Source organism: Falco naumanni, chromosome 13 (assembly GCF_017639655.2).
Source record: "Falco naumanni isolate bFalNau1 chromosome 13, bFalNau1.pat, whole genome shotgun sequence".
Taxonomy (NCBI): domain Eukaryota; kingdom Metazoa; phylum Chordata; class Aves; order Falconiformes; family Falconidae; genus Falco; species Falco naumanni.
Genome location: NC_054066.1, coordinates 12,727,767 through 12,739,384, shown reverse-complemented (window position 1 = coordinate 12,739,384; position 11,618 = coordinate 12,727,767). Strand labels below are relative to the sequence as shown.

At 36.7% G+C, this 11,618-nt stretch overlaps 1 protein-coding gene across 1 annotated transcript in view; it reads right to left on the bottom strand.

Moving 5' to 3' along the window:
* Window positions 1–307: 307 nt before the first annotated feature.
* GRK7 (G protein-coupled receptor kinase 7) overlaps window positions 308–11,618 on the bottom strand; it is a 33,469-nt gene continuing 22,158 nt past the window's right edge. The window contains exon 4 of the mRNA XM_040613022.1: window positions 308–10,232. Coding sequence (XP_040468956.1) covers window positions 9,890–10,232 — 343 coding nt within the window. The 3' untranslated portion in view covers window positions 308–9,889. The remainder of the gene's footprint in view (window positions 10,233–11,618) is intronic.

Here is an 11,618-nt window from a genome sequence, read left to right as displayed (position 1 = left end):
GGCTGTTGGAAAATAAATTAATTTCTTCAAAAGTCTAAATATTTTCATATCATCTAGGTGACCTAAAGATACATATCAAAATCTGAAACCCAACTGCTGCATGCTCTTATTTATCAGGTCTGCTGGTAGAAGCATTAATTGCAGTCTCCTAGCTAGATAAAGGAGAAAACAAATGAACAGAGGATTGTTCACTTGGTTTACTATAAATTAGAAGGTATTTTCAAGGAAAAAAAAAAAGATTCAGACAGCATTTCCTTTCTCGCTATTGTAAAAAAAAAAAAATAATCATTGTTCTTTTAAAATAATAGCTTTTACAGAATGAGTCTATTTTTTTACCTTACCGGAAGATTGCAGGAACAAAACACAATTAATGCATTTGCTGCCATTCCTGATTAAAATGAAGATTTAAAGCCCTGTATATCCTGTCTTAAACTGATTTCAAAATGTTTATTTTTCAGATATTGTCAAGAGCACGGTCATTTCAGAACAACGGTTTACAGTCTGGCACAGTGGCTGTTCCATGGCTTTCAGAATAACAAATTATCCCTGTATATATGCAGACAAAACCTGGAAGATACTTGCTAATACAGCTCGCTAATTACAACTTCCTTCCTGCAAAAGCAGTAATTGCCATTATTGTTTTAACTTATCATTTTCTCAAATTAAAAACTTCCCTTCTATTTTAATTCTAAACTAAGGACTAAAAAGATACCTGTAGCTGATTAATCCCTCAACTTATTAGCCCTGCATAAATATGATTGGGACAAAAAGCTGAAGGGACGCACCGGATTTATGCTCTATTGTTACACAGAAGATAATGTCATCACATGCCTGCTCTTGGGTTTATTAGCATAATAAAACTAAAGACCTTGTTGTATGGTACCCATGGCCAGCCTTTGACTTCAGACTTTAAAAAATAATCTTCATCTTTTCCTTCTCACTGAAAAGAAGATTATGCAAAAGATTATGTAAAATATCTGAGAACTTGTGCTCTACATCTGCTTAGGGAGTGCTCTGAAATCACTACTATAAATATTAAGGATATGGTGTAAACTGCATCATAACTCACCAGTTTTGAGGAAGGCCAAGTTTCAGAACTGATGCATTTGGTTCACTTCAAAAGGAGTTAAATTTCTTAAATTTGGTAAATCTCAACATTTAAAAAAACCCCATAATATATGGAATCCTGAAAATCAGGGTCACACTTTAATCAATAGCAAAGGCAGTTAAATAACTTATGTGCAGCAGGAAATCAACATTCCCAAAGCCAGCAACTTTCATGTACTTTGAGGAAATAAGTAAGATTTGGTTAGGAATCTGTCATCTGAGGACACCACACACCTGGAACCGCGTATGTTTTCCGGTCCATATCTGAATCTCCATGCGAATCAGTCCTTACATTACCTAGAGCAGATTCTTACAGCTTGGCCATCTGTGGAGCCTGTTCCCCTCACTGCTGTTAGCTTTGCAGATGAAAAGGAGCTATTTAAGGTGAGGAAAGTGTTGGCAGCAAAACAAACCAGCTTGGTAAGAGATCGGGAGGTTTCAATCTCTTGGCAAGAAATCAAAGTTTCCTTCCTTCCTTTGTTTAAAACACTTGATCCACTATTCTCTGTACAAGGCATACGGAAAGTTCTGAGGAGATTATCCATTTCTTTATTCCTTCCCCTGCCTGGAACCAGTGTAACGTAACAGTCTTTAGAAGGACCGAGGATCACAGTACGTACTCAGTTTTAGTTCTCATGGGTAGCAGATCTTGGATTAGGATCATGAATTAATGAATTACAGGACTTTTCATCCAGCAACTGTCACCACGTTTTCGTTCACATCAAAAAGAATATAACATTTTGATTTAGCATTGAGACACACTGAAAGATGGCAAACGAAGCAAAAAATGTGAGCTGCAGAAATGAGAAAAATCACCTTTGGGGGGAATTCAGGAAAACCAGTATTTGAACATCTACCCACTGCTTGTTTTCACAGAGAGGAATTCTCATCATGCAATGTAGTATACCAAGATGAAAGCACAAGAAACTAGTGATTCTTAGGTTGTATCAGACAAGATATCATTTTTAATTACTTTAAGCAGCATACAAAGTACCCTCGCCGTTTAGTAGACAGCACATTTTCTCATTTCTTCCTCCACATAGGATGAAAAGATGCAGTTGTGCAATACAGATATAGAAAACAGCTGCCCATATTGCTTAGAAAAGCACTGAGAATACTGCTGCTTTTACTATTAAATAAAACCAGATGTGAGCACCAATAGATGTATAAATATCTCATCGTTACACAGCCTTTTCACAGCCTCTCAGAGAGTTCATCCTTTCTAATGCAATATCTTAAACTTTAATGTTTTTACGCAAGCATGCTCTGACAGCTCATTAGTTTGATGCCAGGTTCCAGATTTCAGCACTATTATTTCTCACTTTCAGTACGATAGCGTGGGAAAGCAAAAGTTTACATACTTGCACAACATAGTGCTGGCAGCACAGCTTAGCCATCTTAATAAAATATCCAGAATTAAGTCTTTGCCTTCACTCTGGGCAACAAGATATTTAAACTGGTCTCCTTAAATCTTGCTTAGTATTAGGATGAATACTTATTTCTGTGTGGATGCTGATTAAAATAGCTTGCACCAGTTTATTTACAGACATGTACAGTAATTATATCTTCCCTTAAAAAATATTCCTTAAACTATAGCCTAATTTTCAATATATGTTGATTTCATATTTTTCATCTTTTTGGACACCAGTTAATTGCTGACATCTCATTACATTTCAAGGTAGCTCTGTTTTTACCAACTCCATCGTAGTTTTGTGGTCAAAAATAGTCTTTTTATCTGTTTGCAGAAATGCATTGATATATCAGGTCTTCATGGGGGATGGCATAGAAGTCAGCGTGGAGGAAGGGAGGAAACAGATACCTTGAAAAGAACAAAAAGAAAAATTTCCTGTCTGTATTCATCAAACTTCTTTGCCTAATGTTTTCAAATCAGCTTCATAGTTCCTGCATAATTAGAGTAGAATAAAACAGATTTACAAGCCAGATACCACATTTGAGATTACTATTCTGTCAACTGTCCTTCTGCACAAGTTCAACAGAGAGTTTCCTCCTGTTGTTCGTGATATCCTGTTGGTGTTATGTTTTGGGAATAGGATCACAATTTTCTTGGGCTTGTTTGTAAATCAGGCATCTCTCGTAAACTACAGAGGAACAGGCTAAATTGGTAATTGGTACTAGCTGTTTTTCTTTATGAACATGATGTTATTCTTACTGCTAATTACAAAAATTATCCGTACTTCTTACTATTAATTTAATTCCCTCACACAAGGAAGTGCACAGGCAGGAATGCTTTAGGGGTCTCCCTGTTTGGCAGACATTATCTCACTGGTTCCACACTCCGATCATCCCTTTCTATCAAGAAACAGCTTCACTGTCATTTGATCTAGAGAAGCAGTTCCTAACAGTTTGACTGAACTGACTCAGTGAATCATGCAACGTGCCTTTTTCTCCGCTTTCATATGACTAAAGTCACTTCTGACTTGGACACTGGTGTCGTCAGAAGCAGGCTCAAGCTCTCAGAAGCAACCACTAAGGCAGGAGTGCTCTATACCCTCCCAAGAAGTCCAGGATATCAGAACAACTTCTCTCTTTGTAGTTCCACCAGTGTATTTCTGTAGACTGACACGTAACGAAGCACTGCAGACTAGCAGTTAAAAGGAAGCTTTCACCCCTGTTGAAAAGGTGTTCAGTCACAACAGTATGTATTACAGGAGGAACGTTTGCAGACAGGATTAACTAATCTCTTCTTACTTGCAATAGACCTTTCACCCCAGTGACTGAAAAGTCACGAGACCTGTCTAGCACATCCCATGTCATGCTTGCACGAAGTCTTGCAAAGCAAACAGGACTGAACATTCCTCTACAATAGCTGTTTTCTTAAACACTTACCCCACTATTGTTAACTGAACTACAAGTTATGACAACTGATACATCCATAGTCATCCCTTTGGCATTCTTTGTAAAAACATGAATCACAGAAACATTCATGATGAGGAACTCCCATCACAAGGACATGTATATGGTGTGTCATTCAGCCTTGCTGTATCTTTCCACTCTGTAAAATGTAACTGTCAGAACAACTTGGTTGAATCACAGAGGCCAACATGTAGGTTTGGTAAAGGACTCTGATAAAACACATGCCAAAATTAATTAGTTATGTTTAGCTTCAAGTGATGCTTGCATACAGGAAAAAAAGCGAACATTTTTTCTTCATTAGCCATTCTACCAAATATTGCAGTAACACCACAATGGTGTACCTTAATCAGAGAACAAAACACTAGGAAGCAACTGGCATACTAACAAAGCTCAGACACTGAAAAGCATGGATAAAGAGCATAAACAGGATAAAATAACTGCTAAAACAGATTGTACTTGCACTTGTCAACAGGAAAGGGAGGAATAAGCCACTGCAGCTGCCCCAAAGTTGTCAAAGGAAAAGGAATAGAATATAGCCAGAAGCCCTTTCTAACAAACTCACAGGTTTTTCCCATGTTTCTCCCCCTCAAAGTCTTTCACCACTTGGATTAATACTTGACTGAAATGGTGTTGACAGCTATTCTGTACGGCACCTTTCGTCTGTCCAAGCTACAGAATTAAGTTTCCCTGAAAGTTTAAGTGGCTTCATCCACAATTGTGCCAGCTTTCTGGAGGTGCCAGGAGAAGGTACAGATGTGGGATAAATGTAAGAACAATACACTATGTAACATAAAGAAATTAACTCGAGAGACTGGTGTGAATGGCGTCACCAGCTCTATTTTCCCATGGATGTAGTTACTACATTGTAAGAGACACAGTGACAGCCCCCAAGTTCTTGCTCTTCCTCTTTTCCAGGCAAGAGATGCCTGAAAGACTTCTACTCCCTTATGAACACTGAGTACTTATTCACGCTTTTGCAGATGCAGAGGGCTTCCTGGTAGGAATTTTATACTAGCTCTGCTTAGGTTCAGACTTACATAAATGAAAATAAAAAATCCACAAAACCAAACAATAATTTCCTAATAAACATTAAACTTTCGGTCTAGTTTTAATTTTAAAATTAAATACTCTATTTAGAATTACTTGCTGTAATAATGCAATGCCTAATTATACAAAGTTATATGCTTAATAGAGTTTGTTTTCACTTTCTGTCCATGCATCCCCTAGTGTGTCTACAAAGCTCCCTAAGGCTATCATACTGCAATGCTTCCGTGGGCCACAGTGACCACAGCTGACCTTTACCCATAACATTCCAAGTGACATGTTTCATACTATAAGAAGCCAGCAATTGCTGCTATCCATAGATTTCAAAACTCATGTGTTTATCACTTGGGAAAAACATATGCTTTGCTTTTAGCAGAAGTCCCAGAACTGGTAAGATTTTCAGCGCTTCTGTAGTGCTATGAGCCATAGTTGCTAAGATCTTAATTTAAATGCTGTTACAGAGAAAAAACACTGTGCATAATTAAAATATTTTTTTACAATTCATTACTGCCTAAATAGGTTAAAGGAATTTAAATATTTTGGTATTAGAAATCAAGTGATAGCATATTTCAGTTGGAAGGGACCTATTACGGTTACCTAGTCCAACTGCCTGACCATTTCAGGGCTGACCAGAAGTTAAAGGCAATTATTAAAGGCACTGTCCAAATGCCTCTTCAACACTTGACAGGCTTGGGGCATCGACCACCTCTCTAGGAAGCCTGTTCCCTTCCTTGAATCTGGCTGAAGGTCCACCTAAGCTGAAGGCTTCTGTCCCTGGTGTAAAAGTAGCAATTTATACTTTCTAAGGTAAATGACACGAGCATACTTATCTTAATCATAGATGTGAATATTCAGATTGGAAAAATGTTACATATATATCATTAAAAGCTGTAAAAGCAACAATATTTTAAATACAGTATTACGGGCAGTTTCTTTCCAAAAAACAACGCTGATATTAAAAGTATATGAAACCATGCATCACTTTATAGCTACATCGCACAATTACAGGCCATCTGGTCTAACTAGAGATCTCACTTTAGTTCCATTTTGCTTTCTGTATTGACATTTGTTTATAGTTGAAGAAATAACTATCTCAAGTATTCTGTTTGCTAAGAGGCTCTTAACTTCACGTAAAATTATCTTCCCTAATACAGATGCTACTTGATAGGCTGGAAGTTGCACACAGGTTCCAATTACTAAATCTATTACATTCTGGAATAGAGAAAACTACTTGCTGCCACACAAGGTGCTTGTTGACTAAATGAACCTTTGCCATGGTGCAGCTGGAGGTACACAGCTAGAGTTTTATTGCCATTGATAAATAGTATCTGTGAACAATGATTTCATTTGATTAAAACTAAACCTTTTGTCTCTTTGTGCTCAGTGAAATTGGTGGGGTAAGGGTAAAAGGGACGGTGTCAAAGAAAATTTGGACTTGAGATACAACTGAAAGCTTTTTCTTTTATACCCTCCTCAGTGCCAGCAGCCTTTCTTCAGTGTTGTCCAGGATACTTTAAATGATGCTCTTATAAGAACAGATTTCAAGCCATTACAAATACTCAGATTTCAGCCTTCTTCCATTAAAATTATCAAGTAGTTCTAACAGCAGTACTAAGTCAAAGAGGACAGGAAAGACAGGGCTGTAAGTACAATCACTGCAGAGTGGCCAGGGCACTCAGTACCCTTTCACAGATGGCATTTAATGCAACAGAGTTCACAATTTACTTTTATAGATTAGATTAAAACTTGCATGCACCTTATCTGCCTGAAAAAGAGGCAGGCAAGTGAGACGCCACAAAGCTGGCAAAGGAGGAAAAAGAGAGACAGCTAGAAGAAAAAAACCAGCAGTCTCATATTACGTAATTTTCTTTTGCCACAAGAACTTAAGTGTCCCACAACCACAAGGTTATTTTCCTCCTACAACTTCACCCCTCATTTTCTACCATAAACACACAATGACTTGGTCAATACATTTGCCCTGGGACCTGATCTTGCACACTTGCATATACATTCAAGTTTACTCACATAAGAAGCATCACTGTCTGCAGTAAAATAATCCATCAAACACGTAAATCTTTTAGGATCACTGGCTCTGTTTTGTTAAGGTGAAGCAGGATGTTAAAATAACTTTGTTCCTGAAAGTGTAACAAGGACCTTTACAGTGACAGGAAGAAAAGAATGAAGCATTTCACAGAATCCTTAAAAGAAACTGAAATTTTTAAAATACACACTGAAAATGCTAACAGAAATAATCTTTGCTCTGCTTTACCATAGTGAAACAGTTGTCCACATTCTGAAATAGAGAATTTTAGAAAATTAGAATGAATCATTTCAAACACATTCTTCTCTGTCATACACTGTGCCAAACTGTGCATTAACAGACTTCGTGATGTGCTTCTTTGAATGATTCATGGACCACTTAACATTACAGTATCTCACTGATATACATCCTGCTGGGATTTATTGACATTGTAACATTTCTAAAACTATATAACCTGATGTTATGCATGTGTCATGTCATGAATTCACAGATCTCAGTATTGTAATACATGTTGAAAGACCCTGATTTGTAACACCTGGTATCACAGGGGATATACAATTCTAACACAACATTAAATCCTGGTCCTTCCTATACATAACCTCTTTCCATATGGGAACATGGATATCCTGAAAAATGAGTTATGCACAAGAAAACCTACAATCATTTCAGAGTACTGCTTTATGCCTTGGAGGATTTGTGAAATGGCATTTCTATGAATTTGAGGTGTACCAATTCAGGATAAAAGTTTGATGCCACTAGCACCAACAGGTTTCTCATAGCTGTAGTAAGAGAGGTGGGGGACGGTGGTTTTTCTGTGTTTGTTGTTTTTTTAGCACATACATAGTAAAGTTTTCTGTCTGAGTTTCTTAAATATATTAGCCTAATATATTCTAAATATATTACAAATATATTAGACCACTCTGCGAGAGCTTTATACAGATGGGAGCAATGAGAAATACAATCACTGGATGTCAGCAGTAGAAGCATTCTCCTAAATCTGTGCCAGAACCACACGACTCTCCTCTCAACCTCCTCTGCTTTTCCCAGTCTTTCAGGATCATCCTTCTCAATAAAAAGCCCAAGTCAGAATTCAGCTTATAATGTTTTAAACCAGAGACAGAAAGTCTCGCCTCAAAAGGCAGCCAATTATATGCTCATAATTCATGAACAGAATTATCCACTAATCCTAACTAACGCTGTTCTTCAAAATTTTCACTTGAAAATTAAGTATATAAAGCACTGGAAAAGCAAATTTAAAAGGAAAAAAAGGAACAATTATTTTTCTATGTAGAACAACACAATGTACTACCAATGTATTACTTAGCTGTGACTAAATCACTTAAGAGTATTTCAAACTAAAGATTTTTAATTTTGGGACAAGCTATTAAGATTATAAATCAATACTAAAGCTATGTGTTGCATGACAGACCTGACTATAGAAGACATCGTATCTATTCGTTTTCCTCTTTTAAAACAGATGTGCAAATTCAATCCCAGTGTCTAGATAAAAGAAGTCTTTCAGTTCAGTAGAAGGTTTGCTCTACGAAAAATAGGAAATGAAGTATTAGCAGCCTCCAGGACTCCAAGGAATAGAGCAGTTTCAATTTCCACTTGAGTCAATGGAAATTATGGACAGACAGATGACAGTAAACAGCAGGCAGAATCAGTTTTGAAAGTTGTAGCCAACAACTACCACCTATTTTCTTACATAGAAAATCAGCACAGTGCATCTCATCAGTAACATACTTAAGCAGTAGCAAGTACTTGCAGAAATGTTTCCAAATAATTCAATTTAGGTTTTCATAAAATTGAAAAATAAACCACAAAAATTTACATGATAACCAATGAACGTTTGAAGATAGTGTCAACTTGCACATATTACCTTTCCATCATTGCAGCACTTAGTAGTATAATGCATTTTTGCAACTACTGAATTAAAATTTATGTTGCACTGAAATAAATGTCTTGTAAAAAGCCAGTTATAAATTGGTCTATTTGCAGCTTAATTTATCACCAAAATACAGAAAAATTATCAGGAAACCCGATAAAAATTTATAATTGATTGTAATAAAGAACATGTATTTAATTATAAACACATTTTCTTTGCATATGGTAATATCAACTTAAAAGTATACACTTAATAAATAAATGCTTTATTCAGTTAAATGGGTGCAATTCTTGTCTTCACTCAGTTAAAATTAACTTTAAAAGCAGTTTGAACCTGTCAGTCCTATTTCCTAGTGATATGCAGAGCCTTCTTTCACATTTTATGACAATTTGAACAGATGACAATCATACCATCCAAAAACTAACAGAAATTAAGAAAACAACAGACTGGCTAACTGATAAGATTCCAAGTTTGACATGGTATATGATCTGCACTGTCTAATTGAGACTATTACTTGAAAATTAAAAATCTTTCCTGAAAACTGTAGAACGAAGAGGAAATGTTAGTAGAAACAACAAGCAAATAGGAAGAAAACCAACAAATCATTGTATTCAAAATGGTAGTCAGTCATTTTCAAAAGGTGTTGCCTCTTCACTCTATTACTGCTTTTGGTATTACAGCATTTCTATCATTCTAAGTTTGTTAGAGATCTATGGTTCTTCATCTTGATATATCTCCAATAAAACAAAAAAATAGTTTCCTTTGTCAGAGCAAAGGAAAATAACATAGTCTATACAGCTGGTGGTCCTACATAGCCTGTCAATGTCATATTACACTGATTGGTTCTCCTTAAAGAGATGCACTGAGTTTCTGAAAGTGTCAGAATATGGAAAGTTCTGAGGTGCTTTCTACTCCTTTTGTTAATGATGTGGTATTTACAACAACAAACAAACTCCTGACTTAGCTTCACCTCCATTTGCATAACCCCCGGACTCTACTCTGTTAGGATCATTCAGTTCTTCAAACAGTCCTGTTTCAATAATTTCTTCCTGCCAGGCTATAGGGACAGCACCCGTCGCAAACTTTTTGAAGAACTTCTTATCTTTGTCGTCAAACTCAATTCCTCGTACTTCAGAGAAGTCAGCAATGTCTGCAACATCTTTGGCATAGACAACTGACGGATCTGGCACAAATGGAGGGTCAATAAGGTTTGCCTCTAGCCTGTGGAAATTGATTGTTTTGAAGAAATTATGTTTTCTTGGGTCATCACCTGCATTTCTGCAATAAAGCAAAGGTTTGTTAGTCAGTATAATGTTTTGCTCTCAGATTGATACAGGTGTGTCTTTGTGTTGTATACATGACCATATTTTAAAGTAAGGAGATGACAGATAGCTAGATCTCATGCAACATAACTCCTCTTTTTTTTTTTTTTCCATAATCAAAGAATGCTGCATTGCACAATAGAAGCTGAGAAACAGAAAACATCCTGATCCCATTATTCATTACGCTGCCTCTCAGGGTAAATCAATCCGGGCAAGGTGCCATGCAAGAGCTGCAGTGCCGCTTCTGGCAGCGGGCTGAGATACCGTAGCCAAAGATACACCTTAACCAGAACAGAAGACACAGCAGGATGGGGATGGGGAGTATCAGACTTTCTCTCCGACAATGAAAGTCCAGTGGTTGGCTCTATATTAAAGAGGGTAAGAATGTCTAAAGTTCTAAGAAAGTCTCGAGTTTAATAAACTCTAGATTGCGGTACGCTGGGTTAATACACCTAGGGACTGACTGAGGAACAAGAGTCTGAACAGGAAACCTGTGACATGACATTTCTTCTTGGGTTTATCTTAATTCAAAGCAGTTATGCGTTTACTTCATAAAACTCAGTTATGTCACTCTAATAAACACTCCCAGTTTTAGTGAGTCTGTTCAAATTAACTACTCTTATAAATGAACAAAGATTTTAAGCAAGAGATGCACAGATTATGACATTAGTAAAAGTATGTGTGCCACTGTCACAAACACAATCCTTTACTAATATTAAAACCCAATAATAAAATCCAGAAAGGTCTAAAATAATTGTAACCACGTATTTTAAGTACACATTATCAAAACCAACTGCAGACCTCAGGGAGAACTTTTGCTGTAAAAGAAACAGTGAATTGTTTCATTGCAGACCCATAGAGAGCCTCGTAGGATATTCTAATGATCAGAATAGTCCAAGCCTCAAACACATGCTTGTTAAAGCACAACCAAGGACCACTGCTTTTGAACTGCACCTCTAGCATCAAGGCACGCAAAGTTTGGGTTCCGAATTCTAGTGAAAGGAGGAACAGGGAGGATTACTGTTTTCTACACCTCGGTGAGGGTTGGGGTTTTTTTTAGATATATTTTTGGATGCACTGGTTTTGAAAATGGTAACACAGGAAAAGCAAATTTGTCTGTTTCTTGGCCTCAGAAAATAGTACTTGCTAACATGTTCTTTTTTTCTTTTCCAACTTCCTTACATCATATACTGGCCAAAGGGCAAGTCCTTACGTATTTCTAGACCATATTCTATGAACCACATGTAATGCAAACCTTTGACAAGTCTCTTATCTTTGCCAATCTGTAGAAGTACCATATAGAAGCAGATTTGTGTGACTGTAGAAAAATCTTCATTTTTTA